The sequence below is a fragment of the Leptodactylus fuscus genome, chromosome 9 (assembly GCF_031893055.1).
Source record: "Leptodactylus fuscus isolate aLepFus1 chromosome 9, aLepFus1.hap2, whole genome shotgun sequence".
In the NCBI taxonomy this organism is placed as follows: domain Eukaryota; kingdom Metazoa; phylum Chordata; class Amphibia; order Anura; family Leptodactylidae; genus Leptodactylus; species Leptodactylus fuscus.
In genome coordinates this window covers 87,387,675-87,407,721 of record NC_134273.1, presented here as the reverse complement: position 1 = coordinate 87,407,721, position 20,047 = coordinate 87,387,675, and the positions used below count along the sequence as shown (strand labels likewise).

At 45.8% G+C, this 20,047-nt stretch overlaps 1 protein-coding gene across 1 annotated transcript in view; it reads right to left on the bottom strand.

Annotated features, from left to right (window-relative positions):
- Positions 1-20,047, bottom strand: part of RAD18 (RAD18 E3 ubiquitin protein ligase) — a 153,813-nt gene that overhangs the window by 119,209 nt on the left and 14,557 nt on the right. Inside the window, exons 3-4 of the mRNA XM_075286198.1 lie at positions 17,057-17,118; positions 10,373-10,443 (exon numbers count right to left, since the gene is read on the bottom strand). Coding sequence (XP_075142299.1) covers positions 10,373-10,443; positions 17,057-17,118 — 133 coding nt within the window. The remainder of the gene's footprint in view (positions 1-10,372; positions 10,444-17,056; positions 17,119-20,047) is intronic.

The following is a 20,047-nucleotide window of genomic DNA, read 5'->3' as shown; positions in this document are numbered from 1 at the left end:
CTGCATAAAAATAGAAGAGAAGCAAATCTAAGAAACTTTGTAATAGATCTTATTAGAGAAAAATGACTTTATCTTCACTAATCCAACTCCTTCCCTTCACTCTGAAATCTCTGCTGAATCCTTCTTGGCTCCCCAAGATAGACTGCTCACCAAAGCATCAAAATACAGTGGTATATAGAAGTCTATGGAGTGGCGAGGAGGAGGAGGAAGGACGAGAGGCCCAGTCAGAGTGTACTGGTACTGATAGAGGCAGACAGTCTGCTGGAGACAACAGTAAGTCTTCTATGTCACCCCAAGGACCTACTCACAAATCCCTATTCCAGTTAGGACACTTTCTCTTATGTTATCAGCCATCTTTAGACCACCAGAGCACATTAGTAAGTACACAGGGGGACCTTCTACCCCTCAGAGGTTCCTGTCTTTTCTGTGATCGGTCTCCAATTCTCCATAGAACCCAATCCAGATGACAATACAGGATACAATCCATCTTGTGCAGGTGGAGCGGCCTGTATTGTGTCTCTGGAGAGATTGTATAAGCTTCCTTGTCGCCTTTGATAAATGGCTGAGGATTATGGGGATTTGTGGAAGGACTGACCAATGGTTTCTAATTAGAAATAGTTCGATCAAGTCATTAAAACTCAATCAGAGAAGCCAATAAGTGTTTACGACGCTCGGCCCTGCGTATCCCAGGTCTTATAGGGATCACGTGCCAGATACTCCCTGGTTTAGTAGATAATCATCATTCTGGAGAGACCCGGCTGTGGGCAGCGTCACTGAGCATGTGCGTCCACCAGCACACCACTCAATAGGTGGACGTGCAGACTGCTATTCACTTTGAACACCAGGTGGTGCCATACTAGGTAAGTAAATGTCCCAAACTCTTCACTACATCACTATTTTGATAGAAAATGGCAAAATGTTGTTCTTTGTTCAAATCTATACAATAAATATGATGTGTAATGGTGGGACCGCCCCTTTAAGACCTCTTTCTGGTCAATAAAACAAGGGCCGTGCAAATGCCCACACACCCCATTGCCATAAAGCAGCTGATGAGCCATTTTCAGCACTGCTGGCAGCTTCTGTCCCGGGGAATATTTGGGTCCCACAAAGCACTAATTTGCAGAAAATGAGATCCGACATTTGCAGACTGTAACGCAGCGTGCGGCCGCCACAAAGCTGGGACTCAGTCCTACAAAGCTGTAGGGAGCAGGGCACACGTACAAGCAGATACAACCAAACATGTAGGGTGCCAGGGCCGTAAAGCCTAAACTCTGCAGGCTAGGAAGCTTCTCCATAGCAAACAGACGGGACTGACAGACAGAATAGATCGGCCTCCATGTGTTGTCCAGAGGACATGTAACCGCAGCAGTGTCAGAGGAGGAGGCCGCTGTGGACTCACGTTTACCCTGCTTAATTCAGCACAGCCCTCAGGAACGGACAGGGGATCGCTTGTATTACAGCTAGTAAATGTCTGCAGTCGTCCTGCGCTCCGGCAGGGATCCGTCACAATGGCTTAGTTTTACATTTCATAATAAGACCATTTGGGGACAGAGCGTTGCAAGGTGATATTGATGGAGGAGAAGTCATGGCTGGAGCAGCAGAGATCTCACGTGCAGAGATGATAAAACTTTACTGGCCTGACTGCTGAGAGGACAAAAGGCGCCGGGCACAGAAGAATAAGAGGAATGGCGTACAGAGGGGTTTCCCTGCAGAGCAGCGCTCACCGCCAACCAGATGTACAAGAAACCACAGCCCGGCCCCATTCATCTGAGCGAGGCAATGCTGCGGCCTCCTGAAGGGACTGGCGGGGAAGACAAATGGTGAAGGGGCTGCTACATCCACATTGTGACTCCTTCATTCCCATGATCCGTGCGGTTCCCAGTGATGATAAAGTGACAGGAATACTCTATGCCCGTGATGGCGAATCTATGGCACGGGTGCAAGAGGTGGCACACAGCCCTCTCTGTGGGCACCGATCTGTGGAACAGATTGTACTGTGTGGAGGCCACCGTGGAGCAAATTGTACTGTGTGGGGGCCACGGTGGAGCAGATTGGACTGTGTGGAGGTCACAGTGGAGCAGAAAGCTCTATAAAGCCCCATTTGTATGACCATAATTTGTAGCTCTATAATTGTGTGCAATTGTGGATCTGCACATTATTAAAGTTAAATTGCTGTGTTGGCACTTTGTGATAAATTAGTGGGTTTTGGGTTGAAGTTTGGGCACTCGGTCTCTAAAAGGTTCGCCATCACTGCCCTATGCTATCACTACATGATGGAGATAATATACAGGTCACTACCCCCAGCGGGACTTTACTCAATGTCTATTATTTCCCACTTAGGTGCAGGGGTTACCTTTCACCTGCCCTGCAACTGGTTTCCATTAACATAAAATACATCCTGTTCAATGTATAGCACACCGCTCCTTAAGATGTGTATAGGTTATATGTATACACCGGTTTGGACATCTGCAGATTCATGAACCCTTCGACGCTCCGCCATTACAAAAATATTGGTCTGACAGGAGAGCACCTTCCCAGAAATAGACGTAACCTGAAGCCCAAAAACTCTATTACTCTGCACTGATGCAAATCGGATGGCGGAGATGAAAGACTTTGCAGCCTGGAGATGAGCACTTGACCTTGTCTGGCGGCCGCAGATCTCCGCTCAGTCAGATACACCAAGAAACCCGACAAGGAAATGTTCACCGCAGACAAAACTCTTCTGCTCTTATATGACCATCGGCCTCAAGTGGACACCGTGCAGAACTGCAGGGCATGGACCGTTCTCCATCCTGCGGGCGGCTTTCTGTATAATAGATGTGCCTGGCATACAAGTGTCAAGTCTGTTTTTTACCCCAAAAAATAAAATGCAACTTTTTTCTCTTTTAAGTCAGCCTCACCACTTTCCTTAAAGGGGCATGGCCACTATCACATTTAGGATAACTTACTCCAGATTTCAGCTGTATGCTCCGGGATGCCGTAGCTTTCGGTGGTCTCACCAGTGGAGGCCAATTGTCCCGTGGATCCAATGTGCCAAGTCACTGGTTCGACTCTGGGCCAGTCCCATGAGCTGTCTAAGTAACCATCCCAGTATTCACCCTGTACGGGGATCTAGACTTGAGAAGGCGACCACGGTGTTACCCATCCGGGAGTTCCTGCTGTAATTGGTGGGGCCAGAGAGACAATCGTGCATAGCACCAAAGGATCCGGCAGGACATAGTGCGGGTCAGTAGTCAGGATAGAGCCAAGTAGTCAGCAACAGGAACCAAGCGGATGAGAAAGAGAAGGCAGAAACAGGATCAAGGATCAAGGCGCAGGTCAGACAGTGGGAATAAGAGCGAAGGTGAATCCAAATGGAAAGAACATTAGCAGGTGTACACACTATCCCTTTAAGAAGGTGTAATGGCCGATACATGTCTTACAGGCAAGACAGAGCCAGGCAGGGGACTTGTGCACACAACAGTACACCAGGACACTGAGCCATCGTGTACCCCAGTAAGACACATAAGCATTATGGCGGCCAAGAGCCCTCCCTGCCTTACACACTTATAGTTAAAGGGGTTCTTTAAAATTTAAAGACTGGTGAGCATCTACCTCCTGGCACCCGTGCCGATCAGCCCTTGCCAGACATGTTATCACTCCATTCCTCTTTATTACAAGCCCCTTTATTTCAGTATTACAGTTAGAGCGGACCAAGACTAAGCAAACCTGACACTAACAGTACAGGGATGTGACCGATAAATAAGGGGGCGCTGTCAGGCTACTCAAAGATCGGCAGCGGTGCCAGGAGACAGACCCCAGCCCAATACAAGACCGCATATTAATATTAAAGGGCAGGATAACCCCTTAAGCAATGCCAAGTACTTAGGCACTACTAATGCATAGGCCAGACTGAAATACTTCTAAGTAATATTTTAGCGGTGACGTCAATAACCTGAAGGCTTTTATGTGCTGGATTTCTCCACCGGCCTCGCCGAGATCCGAGCTGGGAATCCCTCCCATGTAATGTCAAAAAATGCTCTACAGTGGATTTATGGCCGGGACGCAGGAAGCATTGCGGCTCCTCGCTGCCGGGACCTGCCATTCACTTGAAGGATATGTGATCATCCTCTAAAAGGAAGGAGTAAATGCCAGTAAATTCATCATCAGGTGCCTCGAATGTGGTAATCCGCCAGCGTGGGCCAGACACTGACTGATCGCTCCGACGTACAATGCAGCTCTCCGCTCTGATGGAAAGTGATGCATTGAGGGAACGTGGTCGGGGTTTCAATCTCCCAGGAAACAGACCGTCGCCTCATTTATAAAATTAGAGAAAAATGAAAATTCTGCCGTCCTTCCCATTCATATCTGCTCAGAACGGATGCAGGCTTTAACATTTAATAGGGAACGTAGGCCGCGGCAAGTGGGGAGAGAGCTCCGGGGGTCTCGGCACCATCGATCCAAGCAATTTAGGAGATAATGTTCTGAAATACTGAATACATCATACAAGTAGACGAATGCTAAAGCCGCTGGGGATGAGGCCGGCTACCAAAGCCCAGCTGGTCCTATCTTCTCTGAGATCGCCTCTGCCAAATCTGGGCAAAGATCTACAATGACAGCAAAGCCCCAACCCAGAACCCAGAACAGGCGTCATCTCCGCCACCTAGTAAATACTCCAGGTGTTGCCGTACGCTCATGGACTAGTAATAAATCATCACATTGGACCAGACAAGGAGATGGCAACTCCCAAAAATCCCTTTAATGAAAAGTCATTGCCTTTCAGGGACTCATCCTATAATGGGCAAGCGAGACCTAGAAACACCTTGACTTTTTAAACCACCTTCTTAAGCCCTTTCAGACTTTAATAGCCGCCCCTGCACAGCCTCAGTCCGTACAAGTCGTTTCGGAATCCAATATGCTAGCTAGACTCCCTAATGTCAGTCAGGAGCAGGAAAAGGGGCATCAATCAGAGGAAGACAGTGTCCGAGCTCTGAGTGACGTCCCCTTTGTCTGATCTTGTAACTCCACCCACTTGACATTAGGGAATCTAGTTATCTTATCTGGCACCAAAACTACCTGTACTGATTGCTCAGGAATGGTGGGGGCCTTCACCTTTACATCCCAGGACTGTCCCCGTCAGACGGGGCTCGCACATAACCTGCACATGTCACTGTCCCACTTGGAGAGGAGTCGGATGATGAGACTGTAGTGATAAGTGAATGACTGTGTACAGAGCAGCCATGGAGCGCTTCTATTTTCGGTCTGCCATGTAGACACCATTCTTGTGACCTCCCCGAACCTCCCTATTGTCTTGCAGTTCCAATGTCCGTGCAGTTCTCTTCAAGGTCTTTATTTCGCTACAACAAAGATGGTTTTAAAACCAGTTTCACAGGAGATATCACGACCGAGCTCCGACATGCTGCCTGTGAGGACGGGAGACATCGAGCTCCCCGCTTAGTCTTCTGCAGACCTCGGCTGGACGAGTTCCTGTCTACTTATTACTTTAGGGACTCCTCTAATGGGAACGGAAAGTGTTCCGGCACATTGTGGCCACACAGCCTCGGAGGAGATTCCAGCCACAGATTTCTCATACTTTTATGGAAGAGCTTCCCAGCGGAGCGGCCTGATGAAGGGCACTGTGAGGCGCTGCGGGGCAAACCTTCATCTCCACGACCCCTCACCCCGAGCTCTAGCCTGACACTGAAGTTACTAGTCCTCATGTATGAAAAATAACTGGTTGCCAAATTGAGGACAAGGAGATAGACTCAAAGTCTATTCATCTCCTACCTTTAGATGTCTTCTCCGCACCGCCGTTCGGTATAAATCCCGGTTTTCGTCTGTATGCAAATGAGTTCTTTTGCAGCACTGGGGGCATCCCCAATGCTACGTAAGAACTCTCCAGCGGCGCCTCCATCTTCTTCAGGAACAGGTGGTCTTCCGGCAGTGGCTTCAAACTTCTAGGCCTTTGGCAGCCGACCGTGCATGCCTTCCGGCCACAAGAAAATGGCCGCTTACAATACTATATAAGCGACCATTTTCTTGTGGCCAGCAGGCATGCGCAGTCGGCTTTGCCCTAGGCACGAGGCCTAGAAGTTTGAAGCCACCGCCGGAAGAAGACCAGTTTCTGAAGAAGAGGGAGGCGGCGCTGGAGAGTTCTCTCGTAGCATTGGGGATGCCCCCAGTGCTGCGAGAGAACTCATTTGCATACAGACGAAAACCGTGATTTCTACTGAACGGCGGTGCGGAGAAGACATCTCAAGGTAGGAGAACAATAGACTTTAAGGCTATTCCTACGTGATAGGATCCCTTTAAAAGCAGTCGCCACTTTACAAGGTAGTTAATCCTCATCGTCCTCCTCCTCTCTGAGCTCCTGTGGCACGGTCACCCATGCCGCTCTGCCTGTAAAGCTCTGGCAGCAGAAGTAGCCGTGTGAACTGTCTCCTAGACATCTGTATCCAGCATAGATTACGACACAAGCTGCGCGGCGAGACTTCCTGGTGTATATGGGGCCTACGAGACCGAGCACCCAGCACCTACGAGACGGAGCACCTACAAGACCAAGCACCGGGCACCTACGAGACCAAGCACCGGGCACCTACGAGACCAAGCACCTACGTGGCCGAGCACAGAGCACCTACGAGACCAAGCACCAGGCACCTACGAGACCAAGCACCGGGCACCTACGAGACCGGGCACCTACGAGACCAAGCACCTACGTGGCCGAGCACAGAGCACCTACGAGGCCGAGCACCGGGCACCTACGAGACCACCGGGCACCTACGAGACCACCAGGCAGCCGGGATGTCTGTAAGGATTGTGCATGTGAACTACATTGGCGCGCTAAAGCTTCTCGTAAACACTGCGGTTTATGATTTATCATTTATAAATGTAACTAAGGAAACCGAGAATACATTTACAAACCGCAAGGGGTAAAGCAAGAAGCTGCTAATAAATACCACTTGCAGTAAGCCGAGCCGGTTTTGGAGCTGGTTATGAGCGGCCACATGTAGAGTGACCCGATTCTGTATACCGCCATCTATAAAGGGTAAACCAGGCATATGACAAGTCCCCGAGCGCACACGCGATATGAAAGGCTTTCCGTGTAGCTTCAACATTCTCAATAACTCTTTGGTATATAAATACCCGGCTCGTCACATGTCAGGTCACAGCGGGCCCTCCCTCCCCGGGCCCCGCATCTTTCTATCACGGTTTTACCCAATCCAAAAAATGTTGATAGATCAAAAAGGATGAGAAAATAAAGAAATCCCAAAAATAAAAATGAGACATCAGCGGCCGTCTCCCGTCTCCATGGCTGCGGAGGATGGAAGGCAAATAGATATATTATACATTACAAGAAGAGAGATCCTATTTATTATATGGACTTCTAGATACACAAGAAAGCAGAAGCCCCTCATATACCCGCCCCGAGCCGCAGGGGCCCGCTAATAGGAATCTAAGCCGCTCATTATGGGCTGAGAGATCCGGAGGTCGACCATTAAACTTACTCTGCTGTGCCGCTGACGCATTAGGCAATGGATGAATTCCAAGACTCCGCAGCCCCCCGACCATAAATCCAAGTCATCGGCTCGAGTCAGAGACTTTATTGCTGCAAAATTCCATTAGTCCAGCGCTCAATAGTGGATTAGAACAGAAGATCCTCTAATGTTATGAGAGATTGGAGGACGAAGTCACGAAACGGCAGAACGCTGAATGTCAATGCTTTCAGACAGCGAAGGGTTAATCGTATATTTTTAGAAATGAAGGAGAGAGAAATGCTAATCCCGGCCGGCCATATTTGTTGTGTCCTTTGCCCTTCGCCTTCCATCAGCTCTTCTCGGCAGGGAGGTTGTTCCCGCTGCCATCTTGGAGAACCAAGCACAGATCTTCCATGGCTTGCTCCAATCCTTCTGTCTCTTCATGTTGCAAATCAAATCGGTTGTCGCCAGAGCTGCATTCATAATTCTGCTTAGTTACACAAGTTGCACTCTGCTGGTAAAAGAGGCAATCCCATCCTAAATCTCAATTGGTGGGGGTTCCAGCGCCCCGGACAATAAAGGGGCCTTGCCACCTGCTAATAGGGGATTGTATAGGTGTATAAGGGCACAGCGAGGTGGTCGGGGGCAAGGAGAAGGTCATTGGGATACATTGTAACATCAGTTACATTCCAGTCATTCTCAAGATCTGGGGTCAGACCCCAACGATCATAATGTAAGGCCTGCTCTAGTAATATGGAATCATAAGGTAACGTATAGGAATCCCCCATGACAAGTCTGTGCAGAGCACGTTCTGCTGTATTGCATTGTGGAAGCAGTGGCACGCTCTTCACACATGGCACAAATAACCTAGAAACTTTACCCACATCTTACAGATTCCAATCTTATTCGGGTGAGAAGTCAGAGCTTGCAGTGACATTGTAATGATTTGTGCAATCCTGACATGTGCCCTGCTTAGAATTAGCCAACTGGTCCAGAGGCGACGGGTAAGATTCCTACTACACAGCGCAGCGTCGCTTTAACCCGCCGCCAGCTGATCCTCACTCCGAGGTCAATGGTTCCTAGGAAAACCGCAGGCTGCATTTCTATTAGTCCGGGCGTATTAAACCACATGGCTGTGAGCGTTACAGGACTCGTAAGTGCCAGAAATAATTGAACGCTGTTCACATGATCGTCTGACCGCAGCCTCCCTGGATAACACAATTACTACAAGTGAGAGCGGTGCAGGTGTAAGTACAAGGCCTCAGTCCCTCAGCCAGGAGGACTGTAACATCCACCAAGACATCAAGGATGGGTTTCAATTTTCTGTGGTCTTGATACGCGGCGTTTCTGGTCTTCTTTATCTGGTACATTGTGATGGAGTGTCTCATCCGATACCAGCAGCACAGAGTGTTTAAGGAGTGGAGTGCACCTATCAGATAGATAACACTGCATACTGAATGATGTATTGGAGCCCTGTGTCAGCAGGTCATTCTCAGGGCATGTGATGGGGCCGGGCATATGGTGGTACAACAATGTAGTTACTGGAGGATCCTTGGATTACAGGTAAAGAAGACAAATCTCTGCATTTGGAGGGGACAGCTCCTTATCCATATGGCCATGTGTGGTACAGGTGAGTGCATAGAACTACCATAGAGGACGCAGCCGCTCCCCTGTGGTGTCTGGAGACAGGCAGCAGCTTACTGCCTCGCTCTACCCCATCCATCTGAACGTCGGATCCTGCACAAAGATTTCATTTGTTTGCAGAGAGGAAACAAATTAGATTATGTGACAATCTGCATAACTCACTATGTAAATGTACAGATGCTTCACCTCCAAACTAAATGCAATCAGAGTAAATGGTTTAGCTGCGCCCAGCGCTCCGCACCCCCCGTACCCACCAATTTATATCATACTCAGACAAACAACTGCAAAATCCAATGAAAAATTAAAAGGCCTATTAAAAAGTTTGGATGATGAGAAGCGGAATGATCCGACATTAGATTTCAGGACTCGCTTCAATTTTGCTCTCATTATTCTGGATTGCAAAATCACAAACCTATTTAAGGAGGAGGAGAAGGCGCGCAGACATGGCCGATCTAGAGAATGTCATTAGGAAAGACTTTAAGGGGATGTAATAGGAAGATGTAGGGGGTAGGGAGGGGAAGGTGAGGGAGGGGTACTGAGGGGGGTACAGGAGGATTGGGAGAACATAGAGGACACTGGAGGGGGGGGGGGGCAGGGATCTCTTCCCTTTCTCTATTCAGGACACGTACCAATCAGTTGAGCCGAGCATGCATGTGTGTAGGGGAGCAGAGCGATCTGTCTTGTGTGCATGGCCATTATATGCTGAGCCTATGTGATGTCATTATACTGACCATGATAAAACTCCACTCCATGTAATGAGCCGCGCTGTGCAGATCCAGACCCCAGACTACAGCAGACATCTTTATATACGGCCGGATCTCATGGTCATTATTCTGCCCTGCCCCAAGTTAAATGGGAGATCTGGAAAATACCCGGCCGATGTCACAGTAATACAAAGTGACATCACAACACTAAGTCGGGGGAGGGGTGGGGACTGGTGCACATTTACTGTATAATATCCCCATAAGACTACAGGCTCCCATATAGATAAGAATACAATCCCTCCACATATGTCTCCTTCATCCTGCCGTCACTTTAATGGAGTCAATGTCACTGCAGAAGAGACAATGACAAGTCAGAGGAGAGACGCGGCCGGTTCTCTTCTCCCGCTTACCTCTGGCTATATTTATAGCTGTCATCTAGTCCATAAATACAGCAGCGTATACATCATCCATCCCGGACAAATGACAAGATAAGTACATATAATACAATAACACAAAGCCCCATCACTCGGGGTCTGGTTTATACATTGGGGGAGGGGAGGGGGGACGTACCTGGCGCTGACAAATGTTCTCACCAGATCATCCAATAAGCGATTATTCCGTAAATCTGACTCGGTGACAGCCTGGAAAGAGAGACAGCGATCAGTGCCGAGCACCGGAGACAAGACGGAGTTACAGGACTTTTTCGTATATTACGGTGATGGTTTCATCTATATTATAGCGCTCAGAGCCGACCTTACCAATGTCATGTGTCTCTACTATCTGTAGTGCAGGGTGCAGCCATGGGCAGGATCAGTCTCCTTCCTCCTCTGGCAGCTTAGACTATAGTGGCTCCTCAACTACAGCGCAATATACTGCTGAGCCAGAGGCCTGGCTGTGGGGAGAGACTGAGCATGTGCGACCACTAGCACTCAGGACATCAGGGGGACCTGCACATTGGGATACACTTTCAACAACATGTACACAACCAATTCTTCTCTTTGGCCCCATACACACACCTGTTATTATCACAAGCAGATGTATGTAGTAGTGAGCCACAGGAAAAACTCAGGACAGGTCGTATACGTGTCCATTTTATGGCCTGGGCTCCCTGTGAGAAGGGAATGATGCCGTGGAGACAAGTGGGGCGCAGATTGTCATCCAGACAGGTGCAAGACCTCCAGACAGGCAGCAGACTAGTTCAATGGATGGAGAATTTAACATGGAAAAGTCTGCACTTTAAGCTCAGTAGGCCAAGAACCTGTGAAGAGTCATAAGGGTGGTGTGGTGATCCTTAAGAGTCCTGCAGCCCAGGCTCCACACCTGCCACTCTATGGCTCCTCCAGAGCTTGCAGATATGCCATTGCACAAGGCAACCTGGTGTATTCTGCCCTGCTTTATGGCTGCGCCGTGCATGCCCAGGAAGACGGCTCTGCTGCTGTGTCCAAGTCTGAAGAATACAAGGCGGCGGCCGGTCAGTCAGAGCCATGAGAAGGACTGGATGGAAGAGACCAAACAAGCCCAAGAGGTGAGGAATAAAGAACTTCATGTGCGACCATCACGGCCTATTATATCAGCAGGTTACAGGGGATTCCTTAGACCGGTTACATCTTATTCATGGCCATTATAACAAAACTTTGGTAGATAAAAACTGATAAATAATCTATGAGAGATTCCCTATAAATGACAAACACGGCTCGCCTACACCACAATCCTGCTTTAGGAAACCTCGCGTTAAAGGTTCGCTCAATGCAACAGAAAGACTGGCGCCGATTATATAGTTCCCTAAATTGATATATTGTGTATTTGTCAGGTAATGATCTGGTGTGGCTCGGTGCGCGGTTAGAGCGGAGCGATATTGTCCTCGTCCCTGGTGACAGCAGAATGATTAAGTGCAAGACTACTAAGATGAGTTCATTCCTTGAGAACACACAAACCGTTCCAAGATAATCCCAAGACGCCCAGCCAAAATAGCATAAAACAGCGACACGGGCACCTGCTCTGTGCACTGATACTTGTAGCGGGATGTGGCAGATCAGTGCGGGATCCTGGGAATACATAATGTCATTACATGCAGTACGTCCCTACTCCTTACATTACCTATACCAGGGCCGCACACAGCCTAATACACTCCAAATATGACAAGCAATGCCTAATGCACATTCACACACAACAGATCACACTGCAGAAACGTCTACTATTGTCCCATTCACCTCAATGAAACTTACAAAAATCCAAGGGCTTATAATAAAAACAACCCGATTCAGATGCATGGACCTGACAAAACCTGCCGTGTGTGAATGCACCCTAAGGCCAAGCCACACATGCTGCAGGATTTCCTACGCGTTCCTCCATAGGTCACCGCAGCAAAACAAACCCAAACGTGCACTGGAGAGGTTGGAACTTGCAGCAATGATTGACATTATGTGTCTGTCACACTCCCGAGTCTCACAGATGAGGGACGGTCCATGTGAGCGCCATATGCAGGGAGTGGGACCCCTGACATTATAGCTATGTAAGATGCTAGGCGTCCTGGCGACATCCTGTCCTGCATTACCTCCCGAAATAAGAGAAAGGAGTCAAAATTTGTGCATAAAGGATATTGCAGAGTTTGTTATTGAAACGACGGCTGCCGCAAAATCAAAAGCTGTTCTGTAAAAGGTTCTTACATAATATACAGGTTTGTACCTTTCACCCACTTTGGTTCGATTCTTGCTGTTATTTTAGGAGGAAACGCTCCTTAATATTGAATAACCTCAGAATGGAAAAAAGAAACAAATGTAACAACCCTCGTAATTGCCACTGCACAAAACTCGCACCGCAGGGATTCTGAATGGCGCGGATACAAATGTAACAAACACATAAGGAAACCATTAACGTAGAAAGTGTTTCCTGGACACGACCAAATCCTTCTACTCCTTATTACAGGAAGACCCCGAGCACAACCCAAGGAGAAGGGGCCGCAGCGTACGTGACTGCTCATAATGGCTCCATGTATACAGTACCACGCGCACAACTCCGCCATTCATCTGCTTTACAAACCCAGCGCTTGTGAATACAGAGAATCCGCTGAATGACGGAGACGATAGTGACGTGGGAGTCTATCATTAGAAAATCATCTTCTTAACCAGTGGCACATTGGAATAGTCTTTAAAGTCTATTCTGCTCCGAACCTCCATTCTCTTCTCCTCCCCACAGTTTCTGATCAAATCCATTTCTTCTGTTATGCAAATTACGATCACAAAGCACCGGGGGCGCCACCTTGTGCTCCGACCAACCTCCGCCGCCCCTTAGCTGATCATGTTCACGCCCCTCTTCTCCAGATCTTCTACCTTTCGCAGACATCGGACGCAGTGCTGTACGTATATCAAGTCTCGTGCATACGCAATCGGTTCAACCACTGCCGACTGCGCATGCCCTGGCTACCATATTGCGGTGGTCTGCTACACGAGCGTACTGCGTCATTACATGGAGAGGACATTAGTGAGGTGTGACTACGCACCTAGATAAGCTGGCAGCTCATTGAACACCTTCATAGGAGGGACGTCTCCTGCCTGTGCTACTTATAGAGGTCTTCTGTGCTATAGGTATTAATGATCTATATGTTATTGATAGAGGTCTGACACCTGGCACCTCCACTGATCAGCTGCAGGAATACACCGTGTACACACTCTGTAGTGGATACACCTCAGCAGACCCTTGCAGATGTCAGGGACCCCAACCAACCTAATATCACTGATCTATGCTGAGGACAGGTGTTCAATATCCAGAAAACCCCTCTATATATGTCTGTACATTGTGTTGCTGTTGTGTACATGGGGAATAACACTATATAGATCTTTATAGCAGGATTGTCCCTGATCTCTCAGTGGTCTGGTGGACGCTCCTTAGCTGCTATGTCTTCTCTCCTTGGATTTCGCCTCGGCTTCACCTTGATACCTAATACATATCAATGTCACACTGCGATGGTTGTCGCACAGCGGTTTCTAGAAAGATCCTCAATTTGTGTAAACGGTGCAAAACAGCCATGAAAAAAAAAAAAAGAGTTTGTCTATCCTTCACTTTTTTTTTCACGCACACGCAGCCCAATAATATCTGCTTGTAACGTTACCAGGTGACATTTTTCCATCTAGGTTGCCTGTACGTGTGAAGCCAAAACTGGAAGTGGAAAAACAAATAGAACAACTCCCATTTTTTGGCCAAAACCCACAGATCCCAAATCTTATGACGGCGCTCCTCGGTTCGATCCAATTGTATGACTTGCCAGAGGCGACGGTGGGGTACAGCCACATATTGAGAAAGCTCAGTGTTTATGCTGCTGTGGCGACAATCCCGGGAAAGTGATTGAGATTCTGGCTAATACCGTCCACACGTTGCAGAAAAGCTGTGAAATCGCAGCATGTGAATTATACCTGAAGAAATGCCGGCGTTTCCCCTATAGGTTTAATAAGGGAAGATAAATCCGCCGAGAAAAGTCTCTGTTACAATGTTTTCGCTTGTTCTTTCTGCAATGTTTTTGTAGCTGCATTTCGCTAGGTGGGGCCTCAGCCTTAAAGGGGTTTTCTGGGACTTAAACACTAATGAATTATCCTTAGGCTGGGTCCTCATTGGGGGTCTGACACTCAGGACCCCAATGGCTCAGGTGATTGAAGAGTTTGCCACGTTCAGGTGAGCACTGAAAGACTGTATGAGAGAACAGACAGAACTCGGAGCGGAGAGATCATGTCCGGAGACACAGCGACAGTCACTTACTGAATAGATCTCAGTCGGGGGAGCGTTTATAATCCTCTACACAACACATGATGAATAAGGAGAAAAAAAGAGCAAACAAAAAAAAAAAAGAACATTATACGGGAGCTGCGGATCCTTCCATCAATAGAGTTTATAGAAATCTATAAGAGAACTCGCACTAAGCACTGAGCGTCCTGCGATGTCTCACTGCTAAGCCGATACATGTAAACAAATGAATGGAAAGTGTATACCAATAGACAGAGATCCGCCGCTCGGCTCTATCACACCGCTACACTGTATCACAGCAGGACACATTCATATAAGGTCCCATATATCATCCGCAATTACAGATAGAAATGAATGGCTCCACATACCATGGCCATGCCGTTTCTAGGGGGGTTTGCACAGACGCAAAGTCAGACATGCAGGATTTATGTCTGAGCAAAAAAAAAACAAAAAAAAAACAAAAAACGGTTTCAGTGCAGAGAAGCCGCATACGGACACCGGCGGTTTGCCTTAAACTGAGTGCTGGCAGGCCCGTCCCCTAGGCAGATTTTCTGGGGTGTGCTGGAGTCCAGGTATATTTGTTCCTGGCTTCTGTGTGGTCCGGGGCGGATCAGGAGACGATCCCGGGCTCATTAGTGACCCATAAAAGGCTGCCGATCCTGCAGGACCTGGGAGGAGAGGACGGGACTTGCTTTGCCCTCTGACCTGGTGTTATTCTTGTTTTGGTCGTGTGCCTGGTAGTAACTTCTGTTAGTCGCTCTACCGAGCAGGTTTTGCTTTTTTTTTCGCCTGTATTTTATTTTTGGCATAAGGTTTAGTTATTTTGCTGTATTATTTTTTTTATATAAACCAGTTTTGTTGCATTTTGTGTCCCCGTCTCTGACTGTTTGGGTCCGCACCACAGCTGCTACTGAGCCCCCTCCCCCACAGGGGACACAGGCGGAAACCCAAAGTCCAGACAGGTAAAGGCGCAGGTGTGAAGGCCGCATTACCCAGGTCACTACTGCCCAGGTTTGTACGGTGAAGACCCCAGCCCCAATGTGTACAGCACAAAATGTAATAAAAGACTTCACCAATTTAATTCACAAAACTCTGGCCATGTCAGTCCTGAATAAGAAGCCTTGTGTGAACAAGCCCTAGAGGACCAACACTCAACAGCTTCACATTATCCCGGGGACTTAAGAAAACAGGCACAACTTCTAGAAAACTGTCAGAAGACGTTTCTGTGACATGAATTTGGCCAGGAGAGAAATATATTCATTGTTCATAAAGGAGACCAATAAGACAGAAAACACATTTACATCTCACAAACAGGTCTGTCCTATATGTAATATACAAGATCGAACGTACACAACCTATATGTAATATACGAGATCCAACGTACACATCCTATATGTAATATACAAGATCCACCGCACACAACCTATATGTAATATACAAGATCCACCGCACACATCCTATATGTAATATACGAGATCCACCGCATACACCCTATATGTAATATACGAGATCCAACGTACACATCCTATATGTAATATACAAGATCCACCGCACACATCCTATATGTAATATACGAGATCCACCGCATACACCCTATATGTAATATACGAGATCCAACGTACACATCCTATATGTAATATACAAGATCCACCGCACACATCCTATATGTAATATACAAGATCCACCGCACACATCCTATATGTAATATAGATCCACCGCACACATATGTGTATTATAGATCTACTGCATACATCCTATATGTAATACACGAGATCCACCGCACACATCCTATATGTAAAACACAAGATACACCGCACACATATGTGTATTATAGATCTACTGCACACATCCTATATGTAATACACGAGATCCCCTGCTTACATCCTATATGTAATATAGATCCACCGCACACATCATATATGTAATATACAAGATCCACTGCACACATGCTATATGTAATACACGAGATCCATTGCATACATCCTATATGTAATACACGAGATCCACCGCACACATCATATATGTAATATAAATCCACTGCACACATCCTATATGTAATATAAATCTACTGCACACATCCTATATGTAATATACGAGATCCACCGCACACATCCTATATGTAACACAGACCCAGCGTACACGGATCATTACAAGACCCCGCTGTGATATATGTATTGTAGCGAGCAGTGCACCTGTGTGATCATCACATGACCAGGAGAGATTATATCTACGCACTACATTCAATGACTACAAGCAGAGATCTTGCGAATGATAAGAAAAATACATAAAGTAAATTGGAAAAAATTATAAACAACAAACAAACAAACATGTATTTTCTAAAGCAGTTCCACTGCTAACATGCGATAGAGTAACGCCCTGTGTGCCGCCACTGACAACAACTATGGTGCCCATTAAACACCCATTAAGATCACATCATGTGTTGCAAAATGGAGCCAAAGGCAGTGCCTAGTATTGGCCTTACAAAGGTCAGAGAAGACATTCTGGAGATTGGGGACGTACCGCACAGCAGGTGGGACACTGCGTCTTGTAGGACAGGAACTTCCGGATGCAGAGAGAGCAGTCTGTAAACAGAAGGAAAAACATGTTATTCCAGCACAGAAATCCATACATTGTGTGCTCACATACCTGACTACAAAAACAAGGGCACACGGCCTCAATCGCACAAAAACCTTCTGTTTTCCAGAACCTGAGCCCATTGCTGTTCCCACAGGATACGTCCTCACGATAATTGCCGGAGCGGCAGATGAATGGCACTTAGCTCCATATACAAGCCGCGCTTTGTAGCCGGCATTTATATACAGTTGGCAGCGCCATCCTTCATTTCTAGCCGCTCAATCGCAATCAGTAACGTTTTGTTCCCGCTTTAGTAAAACTCATCAGGATCATTGAAATCCCGTAAAAGCAGAAAATCGACAAATAAAAAAACGGAGCCCGGATCCCGAAATATATAATATCTATAACACGATGTAAATGAATACTAAGAAACCGTGATCGAAGCGTCACCTAAGGCACAAAGACAGACAAACACAATCGTAACGTCACTGAGCGCACGACATGAACACCCGCAGCGCAGAGAGACAAAGTAAGTGAACAGGCAACTACGAGATTGTGATCAGACCCCCCGAGGGTTCGAGTACCGGAGGGGAAAACAAAACGTAAAAAGTATGAAAAATAAAGACTGGAAAAGTTCACATTAATGTGGCTGAAAATGCGACGAAAAACTAGAATATTGTAGAAGGGACGCTAGTCTAACCATTGGCACCGCAACATTAGGAAGTACCCCAGCGGAAAAAATATTATCCCACATTGGGGGAGGGGGGAGAATAAAGCCAATTGTTTACCAATTCACCTCTGAATAAAAGGAAATAAAAATGAATAAAATCAGCGGTGGCCGGATCTGCAGGCGGCTCTGGACACTGTGTAACGTCTCTGACAAACTCCTGCAGCTCCGCTACCCCATTAACTACAATGGGGGGCTATGAGGGGACCAGACAGAGTCTCTACACAGTGTATGGAGTGCAGGTCCAACAGTAGACAAGCGATGGGAGCGTCAGATCGCCAACAATCCTACAAAAAGATCAATATACAGGCTTGGATAAATCCTTAAACTCCGACATTCCAGATTCTATACTTTATTACAGATTGTTGAGAGTCAAAATGCACAGGAATCATCAGAAGAAGATAAATGTCTGCAATAAATCTGACAACCTTGAGAAGAAAGGCAGCTGCAGAACATCGCACATCACACAATGTTACCCCTGAAAAGCAAATAATAACTACCATCCCCCACCACACCTACTCAGGTTTTATAATGTGAATTCAGATAATGCAACTTCTGATAATACTCAAAGCTCAAGAAGAGAAGTCTTAAAAGTGCTGCAAAAAAAACCTAAAAATGGCATCTTAATTTACATCTGATAAGTGCTGGTGTCGTATGAGCAGAACATTTATTGTGCACGGGGAGGCCTCGCTCTTTGTACCGTACACCGCGTGTTCTCTATAATCCTCTGATGTTTTTGCAACCACTTTATTTTTTTCATCTAATATTGTACCGAAGAAGAAAAGCAGAACCCTGCACCAAGGACGGTGTAAGAAGGACAATCCTGCACGACTGCAACTCATAGAAACTGAATCTCCCCGAGCAACGGCGACAGAGAAAGCAAAGAGGAGTTATTATGTCTGAGCTCATTGGGATAATCTATAGAGCAACATTATTTATCTGAAGGTCCAGCTAATATAATAGGGAATATAACTACTATAATACTGCTCCTATGTACAAGAATATAACTACTATAATACTACTCCTATGTACAAGAATATAACTACTATAATACTACTCCTATGTACAAGAATATAACTACTATAATACTACTTCCTATGTACAAGAATATAACTACTATAATACTACTCCTATGTACAAGAATATAACTACTATAATACTACTTCCTATGTACAAGAATATAACTACTATAATACTACCTCCTATGTACAAGAATATAACTACTATAATACTACCTCCTATGTACAAGAATATAACTACTATAATACTGCTCCTATGTACAAGAATATAACTACTATAATACTACCTCCTATGTACAAGAATATAACTACTATAATACTACCTCCTATGTACAAGAATATAACTACTATAATACTGCTACTATGTACAAGAATATAACTACTATAATACTACTCCTATGTACAAGAATATAACTACTATAATACTACTCCTATGTACAAGAATATAACTACTATAATACTACCTCCTATGTACAAGAATATAACTACTATAATACTACCTCCTATGTACAAGAATATAACTACTATAATACTACCTCCTATGTACAAGAATATAACTACTATAATACTACCTCCTATGTACAAGAATATAACTACTATAATACTACCTCCTATGTACAAGAATATAACTACTATAATACTGCTCCTATGTACAAGAATATAACTACTATAATACTACCTCCTATGTACAAGAATATAACTACTATAATACTACCTCCTATGTACAAGAATATAACTACTATAATACTGCTCCTATGTACAAGAATATAACTACTATAATACTACCTCCTATGTACAAGAATATAGCTACTATAATACTGCTCCTATGTACAAGAATATAACTACTATAATACTGCTCCTATGTACAAGAATATAACTACTATAATACTACCTCCTATGTACAAGAATATAGCTACTATAATACTACTCCTATGTACAAGAATATAACTACTATAATACTACTCCTATGTACAAGAATATAACTACTATAATACTACCTCCTATGTACAAGAATATAACTACTATAATACTACTCCTATGTACAAGAATATAACTACTATAATACTACTCCTATGTACAAGAATATAACTACTATAATACTACCTCCTATGTACAAGAATATAACTACTATAATACTACCTCCTATGTACAAGAATATAACTACTATAATACTGCTCCTATGTACAAGAA